The sequence below is a fragment of the Ovis aries genome, chromosome 3 (genome assembly GCF_016772045.2).
Source record: "Ovis aries strain OAR_USU_Benz2616 breed Rambouillet chromosome 3, ARS-UI_Ramb_v3.0, whole genome shotgun sequence".
NCBI classification, from domain to species: domain Eukaryota; kingdom Metazoa; phylum Chordata; class Mammalia; order Artiodactyla; family Bovidae; genus Ovis; species Ovis aries.
Window position 1 is genome coordinate 76,995,883 of NC_056056.1, and position 18,130 is coordinate 77,014,012.

The 18,130-nt window shown below is 42.6% G+C and overlaps 1 protein-coding gene across 1 annotated transcript in view; it reads right to left on the minus strand.

Moving 5' to 3' along the window:
• Positions 1-10,699, minus strand: part of MSH2 (mutS homolog 2) — an 85,823-nt gene extending 75,124 nt beyond the window's left edge. Inside the window, exons 1-3 of the mRNA XM_015094394.4 lie at positions 10,427-10,699; positions 3,835-3,989; positions 279-557 (exon numbers count right to left, since the gene is read on the minus strand). Of these exons, the coding sequence (XP_014949880.3) occupies positions 279-557; positions 3,835-3,989; positions 10,427-10,637 (645 nt within the window). The 5' untranslated portion in view covers positions 10,638-10,699. The remainder of the gene's footprint in view (positions 1-278; positions 558-3,834; positions 3,990-10,426) is intronic.
• Positions 10,700-18,130: the final 7,431 nt, after the last annotated feature.

Consider the following 18,130-nt stretch of genomic DNA (forward strand, 5'->3'; position numbering starts at 1 on the left):
CCTGACATCACCTCTCCCCACCCTGCATCCCTCAGCTGTGAAAGCACTTCTTTTATAAATTGTGATCCCTTTAAGATGGCATTCAGTTCAGAAGGAAAGAGAGGAAGGGGGGAGGGGGAAATGACCTGAGGGAGAACAAGTCCTAATAAAGATACAAAGTTTCTGTCAAAATATTGAAATGGTTCGACTTTTAAAATTTTTCTTAAATAAAACAGCATCATGTTACTTTAGAGGCATTCCCAGCCTTGGACTCTCTATCATAGACTCCACTCCCTTACCTGCCTCAGTTTCCCCATGTCTCCAGCAGTCTCCCCTCCTGGTATAACACACTCCTTTGGTCCAATCTGAATCAGGAGAGCCTCCAGATTGGAGAACTGATCGTTATCGGGGAACTCACACAGTCCCAGCTTCCTCTGTGTGGCGTCAACATACCCAACTCCGACCTGTCTTTGACCATCGACTGTAGACATTTTAACGCCCACAACACCAATGGAAGCAGACATATCGTTGTTACCAAAGAGAATATCTTCAAACTGAGAAAGATTACCTGGAGAGGCCTAAGCAAAAATAAAGAGAAACTGTAAGAAACTGTTCAATGTACTTTAATATTTCACTAGCAAACAAAAATTACCCAACCTAGATGGATTTTATTAACAAAACATTTTCTTACCAAACAGAAAATTACTTATAACCATGTATTCCAATTAATATTACCATATTTTCTATAAACTATCCTCCCTAATTTTCCATAAGAACACTTGGGCACATCTCAAAACACCAGTATCAAAAGTGATTTTCAAAAAAAAAAGTGATTTTCAGTTTGAAATGTGGCAGCTAGGTTTACACTCACTCATTCATCAAGGAACCCAAAGGGATAACCCTCTCAATGGTATGCTTACATTTCTACACTCTGCCATACTACCTATTGGTTACACGTACTGGAATTTTCACTGAGTAGTTATACACATATCGCATTATTAGCTTAAATATTAACCTTGGATAGTCATCTCTCTATATCAATATATTTGTAAAATGCAGACTGTTCTAGAACAGTGATTTCCAAATAAAGGGTCTTTGACCTATTTTCAATATTTCAAAAAGATTACAAATCTCTTTAAGAATATACTAGGTAACTAAAGGGCTTTTTTCTTTGCTTTTGGCTCTACTTGTGTCAAGTCGGTGGGTTACAGCAGTTCAACATGATCAGAAGCTGACAGCTGCCTGTTAACATGAGGCATTTCCGGGGCAACCAACGGACCACAGTATGAAAACTGACAGTCAGAAACAGTACAAATGAGCAGTGACAACCAAACTTAGGCAACCCGTAACCATCAATAGGTCTTGGATGTCTTTAGCATCATAACAGTATCTTTTCACAATATGGTTCTGAATATACTGTAACTCTGTATGAATCGATTAAAATCTGGATCAAAAATGAAACGGAGGGACTTCCCCGGTAGTCCAGTGGTTAAGACTCTGAGCTTCTAGCACAGGAAGCTTGGGTTCAATCCCTAGCCAGGGATCCTGAATGCCTCACAGCCCAGCCCCAAAGAAGAAAATGTTATGGAAAACTGTTATCTGATACTTAAATTTAAGAGCACTGATTCACTCACAAACATAATTTCACATACATGCTTCAGATTTACACACAGGTTATGAAGCATATCTTTAAAAAACCTTCAAAAGTGAACCAGTAGCTAATAAAAATTGAGTTTTGGACAGTACTAGATGGCACTAAGGCCCCTTCCTGCTCTGAACATACTACTGAGAACACAGGGAAAAAGTCATTCACAGGGACTTCCCCGATGATCCAGAGGTTAAGACTCCAAGCTTCCACTGCCAGTGACACCAGTCTGATCCCTAGTCAGGGAAATAAAGTCACACACGCCACTTGGTGTGGACAAAAGTTAAAAAAAAAAAAGTCACAGACGTCAACTACCCTAAATATCACTAATACTTTACAACAAAATCAATAAGCTAAAAATTAAGATATATCAACTTTAGCAGCTTGTAAATCTGAACTTCTTAAAATGTCAGAATGAAGATACTACATTTTAACCTGATCAAGATACACACTTAATGGCCCCCCCCCCGCCCCGCCCCAATCTAAAAGCTAGGAGTTAAAAACAATTCATCTAAAAGAATTCTGATGACACAAAGGAGTGAGGCATGATGAGCTGATAAAACAGTTAATCACCTAAATTCATGATTCCACATTTTGGTGTTGTTACTAACTGAGCTCTGTGAAGAGTGAGAGAGAAAAACATCGTGTTTTGGTACCCTCAATTTTCTATTAAAATCTTTCAAGATGTAGGATAATACTTTAAGTCCCACTTTTCTCAGTAAAGTAGCAATGAAAATTCTAAGGAAACTCCACCATAACATGTGTGTGTGCACGCACTCACGCTCAGCCATACTCAACTCTTGGTGACACTATGGACTCTAGCCCACCAGGCTCCTCATCCATGGGATTTTCCAGGCAAGAATACAGGACTAGGTTGCAATTTCCTCCTCCAGGGGACCATCCTGACCCAGGGATCAAACCCAATTCTCCCGCATTGGCAGCGGATTCTTAATGCTGAGCCATTGAGGATAATACTCTCAGTCCCACTTTTCTCAGTAAAGTATCACTGAAAATTCTGAGGAAACTCCATAACACGGGATGCTAAATTCTCTCAGATGTAATCTTCAGGAAATGTCTACATTTTCAAAGGCAGGGCGGGGGCGGTGGTGGTGGGAGGCAACATGGAAGGGATATTGAAGAATATTGTACTTGGGGCAGCACCAACATCACATGTTTAAATACTGCACACACAAAAATTTTCATAGGCCTTTCAGGTCAGAAAACATCTTGAAAACCTTCTAATTTTACATTTATAAAGAAACAGATACAGGAGAAGGCTGGGAAATTTGCCAACATCACCCAGAGGAGAAAAGAAATGAGATGCACCAACTGCAAGCCCAGTGCACTGTCCCCCGCTTACCACATGTTTATTCCCCTGCAAGGATAAATCTCAATTCCCCAACATTTTAACCTTTATCCAGTATGTATGTGCATGTATTGGTTTAGTCACTAAGTTGTGTCCTACTCTTGCAACCTCATGGACTGAAGCCCGAACGCCTCCTCTGTCCATGGAATTCTCCAGGCAAGAATACTGGAGTGGGTTGCCATTTCCTTCTCCAGGGGATCTTCCTGACCCAGGAATTGAACCAGGGTCTCTTGCATTGCAGGCAGATCCTTTACTGACTGAGCTATGAGAGAATGTACTGTGTGTGAAGAAAAATACGACTTTACAGACTAAAAATACAGTCCTTAAATAGAACAAGCTAGCACAATCATCTCCATGAAGGCATTAGAAGCACAAGCCCTTCTAGACACACCTAGGAATACGATCAGCATTAAACAAAGTTCCAGACTTCAAAAAAATCACGGTCAAATGAAAGAGAAAGGAATACACAAAGAGCCAAATACATTACAAATGTGTATAAATGAGTTTCCCAGAACATGTTAATTTGTGTGATATTACTTCAAAACCAGTAAAAATCAAATTTTCTTTAATGCTGGCATTCAAGTTTACGTAAAAGCTATTAATTACTTGAGTTTCAGTGATAGTGACAAAGCTCAGAGTACTCATACTCATAAGGAGTTACTGCATTTCTGAATTGCTATTAAACTGTGATTTTAAAGACCACATGCTAAAGAATATTGAAGTCTCCCAAAGGATTTTACCATCACAACACCTGGGTAAAATATTAAAGCAACACAGAATCCTCTTGCGTTTTTATTTTTTCTATTCTTAAAAACACAACTAAATTTAAAAGGAAGAGAATTACCTTAAATGCCAAATACCAATCATTCTCCTTGGAGGCCTTATTTCCAGCTCTGTTCTTATAAACTTCAACTCTGTACTGACGAACTAGAAGAAGATCTTTTACAAAAGACTCAAAATTCATTTTACTAAGCACAACACTCTCCAGAGTCTTTGCTCCTAAAAAAAAATATTAAAAATACAGGTTACAGATTTCAGGATTTAAAGTCATAAGTGTTCAAGACCTAAGACAATGCCTCCCCCCAAGCTATGTTGTTTTCCCAGTAATTCATTCACTCAATAACATATCAAGCACCTATTTCATGTCCCAGAGATTCTAGTAGGTGAAGGGTATAATATGGTGGATAAACATAGCCACCTACATATCAAAATAAAAAACTAAGATTTTAAAAATGAAAAAATATATATACAGCTAATGCTACTTATCTTTTTTCATCATCTGTTTTTAACAAGTTTGGATAAAAGTCTTATATAATAACTATTACAATAGTTATATATATAAAATAATAATATAATAGTATTTATATACAGAAGGTCCATAAAATAAATTACTAATTATGATAAAATGTTCTAGGTAACATAGATCAAAAATTGAAGGTTCAAAAGGTACATCAAAAAGGAGACACTCCTTTTTACCACTGTCCCCTACACATTCAGTTTACCACCCAAGTGTTAACAGTTCATAGAATATATTTCCAAACACATTCTATGCACGCACACACAGACAAATATAAAGCACTGCTTTTTTTTCTTTTCTATAACTCCACACTATATATACTGTTCTATATCTTTTTTAACTTTGATATAGTATTCTAAAAGATTGTTCACTAATACATAATCAGATTCTGTTACAGCTGCAACATTTCAATGACCCTCAGAAAGTTCTATAATTAATCTCTCAGTGATGGACATATAGGTTTTTCCAATTTTTGTTATTACAACAGGTTACATGAATAATCTTGCATGTGCTTCATCCTCTAAACATTAGAGTGTAACTCTGAGATAAAGTCCTAAAACTGGATTTTTTCAAAGGATGCTACGTGTGATTTTTATAAATATTGCCAGACTATCCCCCTTGGTTGGCTATACCAATTAACACCACCATCTGTAAAGTATAAATGCCATTTATTTTCACTATCCAGTCAGCAGAGTTTTAAAACTTACTGGTCTTCATCTCCTGTCACTGGTTCTCAGTTGGGGAAGATCTTGCTCCCCTAGTGGCCAGTATCACAGTCTGGGGGCATCTAAGCTGCCACAACTGGGGCAAGGGAGTCATAGTGGAATCTAGGAAATGGCAACCCAGTCCAGTGTTCTTGCCTGGAGAATCCCAGGGTCGGGGGAGCCTGGTGGGCTGCCGTCTCTGGGGTTGCACAGAGTCGGACACAACTGAAGCGACTTAGCAGCAGTAGGTAGAGGAGGGGATGCTGTTAACCATGCACAGGCTAGCCCCTCACAGCAACAGATTCTCTTTAGTCAAAAATACCAATAGTGCCAAAGTGAAGTGAAAGTGAAAATTGCTCAGTCGTGTCTGACTCTTTGTGACCCTATGGACTGTATGTCCATGGAATTCTCCAGGCCAGAATACTGGAGTGGGTAGCTGTTCCCTTCTCCAGGGGATCTTGCCAACCCAGGGATCGAACCCAGGTCTCTCACATTGCAGGCGGATTCTTTACCAGCTGAGCCACATATCACCTGATAGTCTTAGATGTATAATCTTGGATGGACTACAGAATCTCATCTTAGTTTTGATTCATAAATAACAATTTCTTTACAAAATAAAAAAAAATCACTCACACCATCAAATGGAATTATAACTCAATTTTCAAATAATACAGGTAATACCAATTATTCACTTAAAGGTAATTCAGAATATACTTGTAGGGACTTCCCTGGTGGTCCAGTGGCTAAAACTCCACGTTCGCAATGCAGGGGGCCCGAGTTCACTCCCTGGTCAGGTAATTAGATCCCACAGGCTGCAACTAAATAAATCCCACATGCTGCAATAAAAATCCCCATTAAGACCCAGTACAGTCAAATAAATTTCAGAAATAAAGCTGCAGAATATATGTGCAGATTATTCTGGCAAGTCTGGATCTTATGGGAGACTTAAATTTAACAGTAGATTGTATCAAGCACAAACATTAAACACAAGTACAAATTAATTAAATGACACAATGCAATTATTTTGTACAGCAAGACACAGCTGATACTTTCAATATCATTTTACTAGTTACATAAGCAGTGGACAAGCACCCCCGCTGGCACGGACACCCTGAAAACAGGCTCAAATCTTGCCTCTCTAAAGTTATTAGATCATTTCTTATGATCTAGTCCAGGACCAGGTACAGGGACCAGGCGGGTATCAAATGAGCAGAGAAAGCCAAAGGAAGAACACAACTGACAGATGACAAATGACTTCAAATGCGGGAACTGTGACAAAATGAGGAAAGCACAAGGTAAAAGAAAAAGCTAGACGCACTAGGTCAGAGGGAGCAGCCACTGGACTCAAGCTACCGCTAATCTGCCCAGTTTCCAACTATGCAGAATTTCCAAAAGAAGCTCAAAATCTGCATGTTTTCATGAAACCACCCAATCTTTAAAATAGGCAATTAATTCAAACTTTTAAGAAAACATTATTTAGGTTGCCAGTTTTCAACTCAGCAAGTAAAACACAGCCACAGACTTCAATAGACTACCTTTCTTTACCTTGCATTTAGAAAAGTAAGCTGCATGAAAATTATGTCTACTCTGAACGTTACTCCTTCAGCAAAGTCTATACTCACATTCTCAAGAAGCGTATGAGAGATCTAAGGTCTATCCAGGTTGCAATAGTCTCACTTCTCCCAATTAAGACTCACTCAGGACCAGAACCTCAGTGGAATGGTAGGCCCCATTTAAACTATTTCCTGTTTTTGCCTAGCACATAGGGTGACTACCTAATCCCACTTTGCCCAAGACTCTCCAACTTTTAGCACTGAAAGTCCAGCACCCCAGGAGCCCTCTTAGTCCCCACGCAAACCAGAACTACTGGACAACCTATTAGCTCATAGGTTGGATACATAAGAAACATTATTTATGGTAGCTCAGACGATAAAGAATCCGCTGCAAAGCGGGAGACATGGGTTTGATGCCTGGGTCAGGAAGATTCCCCTGGAGAAGGGAATGGGTAACCACTTCAGTACTCCTGCCTGAAGAATTCCATGGACAGAGGAGCCTGGTGGGTTACAGTCCATGGGGTGGCAAAGAGTGGGATATGACTGAGCAACTAACACTACACTGAATATTATTCATATGATGAAATATTATCATAAAAAAATTTGCTTGGGGAAAGCACTGAACCACAGTCAATACAAAATTAGAGAGGAATTTCTCCCAGAGATGTTTATAAATGCCACTGTAATTATCGGTCAACAACTTCCAATAAATAGAGCAATGAGCTTCAAAACAGTTATATCATCCTTTAATTTAGAAGGCAAAACATAAAGTCCAACTCAGCAAAAACACGTCTGGGGAGAGAGGAAAAAAACACTGGTCTGGCACATAATTCAGAAACAATTCTTAAATAAGCCTAGTAGGATGTGCCAGCATACTTGTCTGGCCAGCACTGATTTGGAATTTGAATGCTTAGCACACATGAACAAGCACTCTCAGATCCACAACCCCCAACACTCTCTATTATTACATCTATTTGCACATCAAAGTTATCTACCTGGCCAAGGGCGGAGGGATCCAGAGTAATCCTGTCTTTCTATAGACACAATCAACAGGAAAACACATTAACAGCACTGCCTTATTTTGGCTGTATCAAGCAGCATGAGGGATCTTAGTTCCCTGACCAGGAATCAAACCTGTGTCCACTGCAGTGGAAGCACAGAGTTCTAACCACTGGACCACCAGGAAAGTCCCCAGTGCAGATTTCTTTAAAGTGGTGGGTGAAGAGGCAAATGAGGTGATTCCCCTCCCCCCAAGGCCTCTCACACTTCCTCCATTACTCATCTCCAGCTAGGTTGTCAAACCATCTCCAAAGATACTGTTATCCTCCAAAGATACTATTTCTCTCAAACAAGTGACACACTGGTGTGGCAATGCATTTGCAGTCTTGTTTACAGATAAGCACCAGATGTATAGTTACTCTATGTTTCTGGTGAAGAGTTTGGCTGTATGCTTTAGGTCTGAAAGCCAGGAAGAAAAACTGAAGGGGAGCTGGAAGAGAAAGCTACCCAGCCTCCATCTGGCACAGAAGAAAAACCTCAGGTTGGTACAAGATTCTCCGCCTCAGGAATAACTAGGAACCCCCATCTTCATTTAGCTGATGGTGTGTCTGCTACTGCCTGCAGTGCGGAAGACCTGGGTTCAATCCCTGGGTTAGGAAGATCCCCGGAGAAGGGAAAGGCTACCCAATCCAGTATTCTGGCTTGGAGAATTCCATGGACTGTATAGTCCATGGGGTCACAAAGAGTCGGACATGACTGAGCGACTTTGACTCACACGTGGGCACTGTACCAGGGGCTGGGATTCAGAGGCAGAGACTGGTAAGGAGAAGGTCCTAAGGCAGGGAACACCTAAGAGGGGTAGCTAACCAGGCAGCCTTAAGATGGGAGTCAAGAAAGGTTTCCAGGAGGAGATGCCTTCTAAGATGCCTTTGGCTGAGTTCTGACAGCCAAAGAGACAAAGGATAAGGAACTTCGTTTTCTAAGGACTCAGATTTCTCATCAATAAATTGAAGCTGGGTGCTAACACAACTAGCAGGGCTTTATAATAATAATAATGTATCACTAGTTGTTTTAGAGTCAGAGAAAAGCAGACAAAAGGATATGAAGAAGACTAAATGCCAACAGAATGAACCAGACAAAGAGAAGAAATGATCAACAGAAAGCCATCTGTGAGAAGAGGAGATGGGCTCCACACCACAGCAAAAGGCTCCTCTCTTCACTGGCACAACAGGGAAGGAGAGAATGGATACAGATGACATTAAAAATATAGGTTCAAAAAATATTCCAAATATGGCTCAACTAACAAGGGGATTAAATGAAGTATGGTACATCCATACAACTGGAATATTTCGCAATAAAAAGTAATGAAGGATTTTAACACAGATGAAACTTGAAAATGTTAAGTGAAAGAAGTCACTCAACACCAATGTTTCGAGTGAGAGAGAAAGCAGATTTGTGGCTGCCTGTGTTTGGGAGGACTGAGGGGAAAGGGAAAGTTCCTGCTGACAGGTACAGGGTTTCTCAAGACTCAAGTGAAATTCAGCCTCTCTTATAACGCCTCTTCTGCCCACTACAGTCTTTGGCAACCCTGTCTCCGCCTCTTCTGAAACTTGTTCTGCAGCATCTTCCACAGGTCCTCAACTGGAATGAGATTTCTACCTTGCTCTCCACTAAAGGGGGGCTTCCCTGGTAGCTCAGAGGAAACCGCCTGCAATGAGGGAGACCTGGGTTCCATCCTTGGATTGGGAAGATCCCCTGGGAGGGCATGGCAACCCACTCCAGTACTCTTGCCTGGACAATCCCCATAGACAGAGGAGATTGGCGGGCTTCAGTCCATGGGGTCGCAAAGAGTCCCCAGCAGGACTGAGCGACAAAGCCTAGCACATCCAGAGACTAAGCACACAGACATGCACTAGAGGGAGCTCTGTGAAGGTGGGGATACTGCCTTTTCATCTATGTGCTCCCAGTGTCCAGAACCCGGCCTGACAAGGTAGCTTTCAATGTCTGTCTGCTGAATTAAACATCTTTCGTCAGTAACATCCCATCTGCACATGGCAAAGGCAGGTCTAAAGCCTGCAACTCCTTACTCATCCCAGAATGCTCATTCACAAAAGAGTCAGGGATAAAAGATTAAAATAAAACAAGATGTTTAGAACACCTAACTCACAAGAGGGTGAGAAGTTTGTAGTAGCTTTCCAGGGAGAGATAATGCTAGAGAAATGGAGATAGGTTACCGAGGGCGCTGAATGCCGAGCGGAGTCACAGACACCCATGACTAACTCAAGGACACACAGCTAATAAGAGGAGGGGCTAAGACTTGGATCCAGGCAATCTGACTCCAGAGTTCAAGGTCCCGACCACCAATACTGCCTAGCAACTGTAGACACTGTAAGTCCCTGCGCTGAACAGCGATATAAATGACGTTCTGCCAATAAGTAAAAACACGTTGGTGACCTAAAACGGTCTCCCTAAACCCCTTCTATTCTAAATTTCAATCCTGGACTGGCATTTGTGATAACGAGGATTGGCAGCGTTTGTGATGAGATCCACAGCGCAAAGGCGGGGGCTGAGAAGCAGACACCCACGCGGACTGCAAAAAAAAAACAACAATGTGTTCAAACGCCTCGCATGAAGCCAGGCACATAGCGATCGCTATTAGTTCTGATCCGGGGCAACTGCCGAGGGACAGAGTTAGGGCGGAGGCAGGGCAGGGGGCGGGTGGCGCCCCTCTTGGCCAGGCAGGGACCGGAGCACGCGCAGTACCCCCACGAGACACCAGCGTCCCCGCCCCGGGGCCTCCCGGCCCGACACCCTACCACTTCCTGAGAGGAGCCACTCTGCGGGGTCCCCCCCACCCCGAGCCCGCGCCGTCCCCGCCCTCACCTGTCGGCCCCATATACTTGACCACCCCCTGGGTCTTGAACACTTCGCGGGCGGCCAGCAGAGCGTCCTCCTGGTGCGCGGTGTAGAAGTCACCTCGGTCAAAAAGGCGCACTGTGGTGGTCGGCTTCTCCGGCATGCCTTGGAAGAAGCGCACAAAGCCGACCTCGGCCGCGCTCTCCAGCTGCAGCGTGTCCTTCGGCTGCACCGCCATTTCGAAACCTCTCCGCCAGCCGCCCGAGAGAACTGCACGACCCCGCACCCACCAAGATGTTTCCCGCCTCCCCTCCCTCGCCCCCCAAGCGCGTCTGGCCTCTGCGGAGACACCCAATCAGCATCCAGTACTGCGACTCGGTGGGTGGGAGTGCACCCCAACAACCAATCATAATCGGACGCGGCCCAGCTTCCCGCGCACGCTGGTGACTCTGTATAATGCGCATGCGTGAGCCTAGGTCGGGCGCCGACCCTGGCGGACGCCCATCGTTGAAAGAGTTAGTTCTCCGGGTTTTCTCGGCTGCACAGGCGTGGGCACCAGGTGGAGGAATAGCTAGATTAAGAGGTCAGGTGGGAGGTTCCGGCTGGTTTTGAGTTTATTATGTACCCGTAAGCAAGAGAGTGAAATCAAAAAGAAACTTGAAAGCAAGGAAAAACTAGCCTTCCTATCACAGTATTTTTTTTTAACCTATGCTCCTCTCCTTCCAGCTGCCTCCGTTTTCTTTTTTAAGCAAACTCCATCCTAGCCAAGACTTCACCCCTTGATTGATCCATTCATTCATTCAAAAACAGAAAACTTGCTTTGCGCCAGACATAGGATCTGAGGATTAGTAAAGATAAGAGAAAAATCACAGTCTTTGTTGAGCTTACATTCTAGTGAATGGATTCAGATAATATACTAAGTAAACTTATAGTTTGACTTCCCTGGTGGCTCAGATGGTAAAGCGTCTGCCTGCAATACGGGGTACCCAGGTTCCATCCCTGGGTTGGGAAGATCTGGAGAAGGAAATGGCAACCCACTCCAGTATTCCTGCCTGGAGAATCTCAGGGATGGAGGAGCCTGGTAGGCTACAGTCCATGGGGTCGCAAAGAGTCGGACAGGACTGAGCGACTTCACAAACTTACAGTAGGGCTTCCCTGGTGGCCCAGTGGTAAAAGAATCCGCCTGGTGATGTAGGAGACGTTGGTTCAATCCGTGGGTGGGGAAGATCCCTTGGAGAAGAAAATCGCAACCCACTCCGGTATTCTTGCTTGGGAAATCCAGTGACAGAGGATCCATGGGGTCCGAAAAGAGTTGCACACGACTTAGCAACTAAAACAGCACCAAACTTATAGTAAGTAAACTGTTAGAAGTGTTTAGGTGTAAAGGACAGGGTGGGGAGGGTTGGATTTTTTTTTTTTTTTTAATATTGAGCAAAGACTTGAAGGAAGGAGGTCAGGATACATCCTGCACAGTTACCTGCCTAACAAAAGGTATTGCACTCTTCTGTTTGATCACCCTACCCCCATGAAAGCTGCCCCAAACCCTGTTTCAAAGCTGCACAATTCCCCCGGGGGGCTTTTCGAAGGTGTTCCTGGGCCCCACCCCCACCTAATGGGTTGGAATTTCTGAAGGTGTGTTACTGGAATCTTAAGAAAGCTCCCTGGAAATTCTTGACAATCTGCCCGGTTTAGAAACCACTGACCTACATGTTAAAATTCAAGTAGTTTCAGAAGAAGAGAAAGTTTGAGCTATCAGACTGCTGACTACATCTTCTACTTGGTGTAGTGTTCCCTCCTTTCACACCAGCTCTTCCAGCTGCAGAATAAACTTCCTCTTACTTTTCAATACCTAACACAAACTTGTCCCTCTGCTCTGGAAAGGTCCTTCCCTGCCCTTTGTGTAGCAAACTACTGGTCATTCTTCAGTGCCCAAACCTGAAAGAAGCCCATTCCGTCCAGCTGTAATTAGTTGAGTTATCTTCTGAAGTATCATCTTATTCATCAGTTCAGTTCAGTCCCTCAGTCTTGTCCTACTCTTTGCAACCCAATGGACTGCAGCATGCCAGGCTTCCTTATCCATCACCAACTCCCAGAGCTTGCTCAAACTCATGTCCATCCTACCATCCAGCCATCTCATCTGTCGTCCCCTCCTCCTGCCTCCAATCTTTCCCTTATTCATATTCATACCCATATTATATTTGCTGCATTGTTTTAGAAATATCTGTTTACCTGTCTCTTACCAAACACTTGGAAAGAACACAGATGAGTATTATATTTATTTATAGTTAATGATAATGGCCAATGTTATCAGCATTTTATTAACTTTTCTTTATTTTTACGTTTTAATTTTTGCAACTCTAAGCATTAAGAACTATGGTTATTCTTATTTTACAATGAGGAAACTGAAACTAGGAAATGTGAAGTAGCTTACCCCAAAATCCAGAACTAATAATAAGTGACTGAGCCAGAGTTCAGTCTCCAGATTCTGTAAGTTTAACTATCTATGTGCCAGAGAGCCTGGCACATATGAGGAACACAGGAAATGTCTGTAAATGAATGAACTGTATATCACAACAACCGCTGCTTTTTGATAACCTTAGCCTAAGTGCCATCCATCTCTCCCCTTTCCCCATACACATTATAAACAGTGAGTGCAGAGGAAGGCAACATGAAAATAATAACCTCCAAGGGTGATGTCAGGATTAAATGAGGTAATAGCTTGGAAAATATTTTATGTTTTTTTCTAAAAGCCTTTACACTGTTTATCATCACATTTCCCCCACCCAGACGGTATCTTTCACTTATTCATTGAATTATGTATTTGTTTATTAATTGAGGGCTTCCCTTGTAGCTCAGTCAGTAAAGAATCTGTCTGCAGTGCAGGAGATCAGGGTTTGATCCCTGGGTTGGGAAGATCTCCTGGAGAAGGAAATGGCAACCCATTCCAGTATCCTTGCCTGGAAAATCTCATGGACAGAGGAGCCTGGTGGGCTGCAGTCCATGGGGTTGCAAAGAGTTGGGCACGACTGACCGACTGACACTTACTTACTGGTTGATTTTAATGGGCATAAAGTCTAGAAATTCATCTACAAGGCTATCAGCCTTGGCAGAGGATGATAACCTTTCACCAGACTTTAAAGATAGCTAATGATTTCAGAGACTCTTTGTATCCAGACTAATAACAATGATCCAGAGGACTTTTTTCCCTCTAAAACGTCTGCAAGAGGGACCTTTAAATTACCCTGCCTAGAGACAAGCTTGAAGTAATACTTTGAAATGTGTTTGTAATCAATTTGCCTAATAAGTTGGGTTTTCTTCTTTTGGTTTGTTGGGGTTTTTTGGTTTGTTTTTTATGGCATGCCATGTGGCTTGCAGGATCTCAGTTCCCTGACCAGGGACTAAACTCCAGGCCATGGCAGTGAAAGCCCAGAATTCTAATCATTAGGCCGCCAGTAAACTCTCTTAAGAAATTGTTTTAACAGCATCTTTTCTTTAAAGCCTTGTGCACAGATTAAATATTTATGATAATTTTGAAAAGTGAAAGTTGCTCAGTTGTGTCCGACTCTTTGCAACCCCATGGATTATACAGTCCATGGAATTCTCCAGGCCAGAATACTAGAGTGAGTAGCCTTTCCCTTCTCCAGGGGATCTTCCCAACTCAGGGATCGAGCCCAGGTCTCCTGAATTGCAGGCAGATTCTTTACCAGCTGAGCCACAAGGAAGCCCAAGAATACTGGAGTGGGTAGCCTATCCCTTCTCCAGGGAATCTTCCTGACCCAGGAATTGAACGGGGTCTCCTGCGTTGCAGGCCGATTCTTTACCAACTGAGCTATGAGGGAAGCTGATAATTTTGAAAGTTATATGAAATAGTATATCTTACATAAATTTTATATATTTTCTAGCCCCACTTAGGAAACTATGAGTTTCTGGAAATAAAAGATGAGGGATTTTGCCAAAGTAAAGCTGGAAGACATCATATGCTTGATAGGGTGCAGTACTGGTGGCTCAGAGGGTAAAGAATCTGTCTGTAATGCAAGAGACCTGGATTTGATCCCTGGGTCGAAAAGATCCCCTGGAGAAGGAAATGGCAACACACTCCAGTATTTTTGCCTGGAAAATTCCACGGATAGACGAGCCGGCAGGCCACAGTCCATGGGGTCACAAAGTGTCGGACACGACTAAGCAACTAACATACACAATAAAACCATTACCCCCAAATGGTTTTTACTTTTCTCATATTTATCAAATTTATAATAACTATTACTTATTTATAATCAGAATAAGTGTTGGGCAAAAAAGCACATACACCTAACAAAGAGGCTCTTCAAAGAAGTAGTAAGATTTTTAAACAACCAGAAATAGAGAAGTGTTTAGTAAATTTTGATGCGTTTAACTTAATGTTGAAAGTAAATTATTGTCAGTTCAGTTTTCTATGATAATATGCCCATGAGAAATTCAACACCAATTTTTCCACCACTCTAGTTTCTAAAATTTTTGTAATTTGGTTGTGTTATCCCGTTATTAAAAAGAGTAAGTGAAGTGCTGTCAACCATGTCACTGCAGTTTCAGAGAAAGGAGGATTTAAAAGGGCCCTTGTAGCTGAGTATTAAGACATCTTTTTCTTTTTTAAACAGCTTTATGAATGCATAATTTACATACTGCACGATTCATCCATTTAAAGTAATGAAAGTGTTAGTCATTCAGTTGTGTTCAACTCTTTGCAACTCCATGGACTATAGCCTTTGAGGCTCCTCTGTCCATGTAATTCTCAAGGCAAGAATACTAGAGTGGGTCATCATTCCCTTCTCCAGGGGATCATCCTGACCCAGGGATTGAACCAGGGTCTCCTGCATTGCAGGCAGATTCTTTACCATCCGAGCCACCAGGAAAGGCCTGCCTTGGTGACTCAATGATTTGGGGTTTACTAACAGGGTTAGTCCAGTTTACTAACTGGACTTCCCAGGTGGTGCTAGTGGTAAAGAACCCGCCTGCCAATGCAGGAGACACAGGAAATGTGGGTTCTTTCCCTGGGTAGAGAAGATCCCTTGGAGGAGAGCATGGCAACCAACTCCAGGATTCTTGTCTGGAGAACTCCATAGACAGAGGAGCCGGATGGGCTGTAGTCCATAGGGTCACAAAGAGTCAGACACAACTGAAGCAGCTTAGCACACAGGCAGGCATAACCATAATTACAATCTAACTTTACAATATTTTGTCCCTCCGAAAAGGAACTGCATACCAATTAGCAGTCACTCCCTATTGCCCTTCCTAGCTCCTGGCAACCACAGATCAACTTTCTGTCCCTATAATTTTGCCTTTTCTGGGCATTGCATGTAAATGGAATCATACAAGACAGGATGTTTAGTGACGGGCTCCTTTCACTAAGCATAATGTTTGAAGTTCTTTCACATCATATGTGTCACTCCTTTTTATTACCAAATAATATATCATTTGGAGAAGGCGATGGCACCCCACTCCAGTACTCTTGCCTAGAAAATCCCATGGACAGAGGAGCCTGGTGGGCTGCAGTCCATGGGGTCGCGAAGAGTCGGACGCGACTGAGCGACTTCCCTTTCACTTTTCACTTTCATGCATTGGAGAAGGAAATGGCAACCTACTCCAGTGTTCTTGCCTGGAGAATTCCAGGGACGGGGGACCTGGTGGGCTAACGTCTATGGGGTCACACAGAGTCAGAAAGGACTGAAGTGACTTAGCAGCAGTATATCATTGTATGACTATACCACATTTTTTCTATTTACTCATCAGTCAGTGGACATTTGGGTTATTTCCACATTTTGGCCATCATGAATAATGCTGCTATGAATGTTCGTTTATAAGTTCCTATGTGTACATATGTCCATTTTTTTTTCTAGTGGATATATACCTAAAAGTGGGATTGCTGGATCACACTTTTTAATGTATGTTTAATTGTAGTCCTCATGCCTTGTCTAACTCAATGAAACTAAGCCATGCCGGTGGGATAACCCAACACGGGCTGATCATAGTGGAGAGGTCTGACAGAATGTGGTCCACTGGAGAAGGGAATGGCAAACCACTTCAGTATTCTTGCCTTGAGAACCCCATGAACAGTATGAAAAGGCAAAATGATAGGATACTGAAAGAGGAACTCCCTAGGTCAGTAGGTGCCCAATATGCTACTGGAGATCAGTGGAGAAATAACTCCAGAAAGAATGAAGGGATGGAGGAAAGCAAAAACAATACCCAGCTGTGGATGTGACTGGTGATAGAAGCAAGGTCTGATGCTGTAAAGAGCGATATTGCGTAGGAACCTGGAATGTCAGGTCCATGAATCCAGGCAAATTGGAAGTGGTCAAACAGGAGATGGCAAGAGTGAACGTCAACATTCTAGGAATCAGCTAACTAAAATGGACTGGAATGGGTGAATTTAACTCAGATGACCATTATATCTACTACTGCGGGCAGGAATCCCTCAGAAGAATTAGAGTAGCCATCATGGTCAACAAGAGTCCGAAATGCAGTACTTGGATGCAACCTCAAAAACGACAGAATGGTCTCTGTTTGTCTCCAAGGCAAACCATTCAGTATCACGGTAATCCAAGTCTATGCCCCAACCAGTAATGCTGAAGAAGCTGAAGTTGAACGGTTCTATGAAGACCTACAAGACCTTTTAGAACTAACACCCCCCAAAAATGTCCTTTTCAATATAGGGGACTGGAATGCAAAAGTAGGAAGTCAAGAAACACCTGGAGTAACAGGCACATTTGGCCTTGGAATGTAGAATGAAGCAAGACAAAGACTAATAGAGTTTTGCCAAGAAAACGCACTGGTCACAGCAAACACCCTCTTCCGACAACACAAGAGAAGACTCTACACATGGACATCACCAGATGGTCAACACTGAAATCAGATTGATTATATTCTTTGCAGCCAAAGATAGAGAAACTCTACACAGGCAACAAAAACAAGACCAGGAGCTGACTGTGGCTCAGATCATGAACTCCTTATTACCAAATTCAGACTCAAATTGAAGAAAATAGGGAAAACCGCTAGATCATTCAGGTATGACCTAAATCAAATCCCTTATGATTATACAGTGGAAGTGAGAAATAGATTTAAGGGCCTAGATCTGATAGATAGAGTGCCTGATGAACTATGGAATGAGGTTCGTGACATTGTACAGGAGACAGGGATCAAGACCATCCCCATGGAAAAGAAATGCAAAAAAGCAAAATGACTGACTGGGGAGGCCTTACAAATAGCTGTGAAAAGAAGAGAAGCGAAAAGCAAAGGAGAAAAGGAAAGATATAAGCATCTGAATGCAGAGTTCCAAAGAATAGCAAGAAGAGATAAGAAAGCCTTCTTCAGCGATCAATGCAAAGAAATAGAGGAAAACAACAGAATGGGAAAGACTAGAGATCTCTTCAAGAAAATTAGAGATACCAAGGGAACAGTTCATGCAAAGATGGGCTCGATAAAGGACAGAAATGGTCTGGACCTAACAGAAGCAGAAGATATTAAGAAGAGGTGGCAAGAATACACGGAAGAACTGTACAAAAAAGATCTTCACGACCCAGATAATCACAATGATGTGATCACTCATCTAGAGCCAGACATCCTGGAATGTGAAGTCAAGTGGGCCTTAGAAAGCATCACTACGAACAAAGCTAGAGGAGGTGATGGAATTCCAGTTGAGCTGTTCCAAATCCTGAAAGATGATGCTGTGAAAGTGCTGCACTCAATATGCCAGCA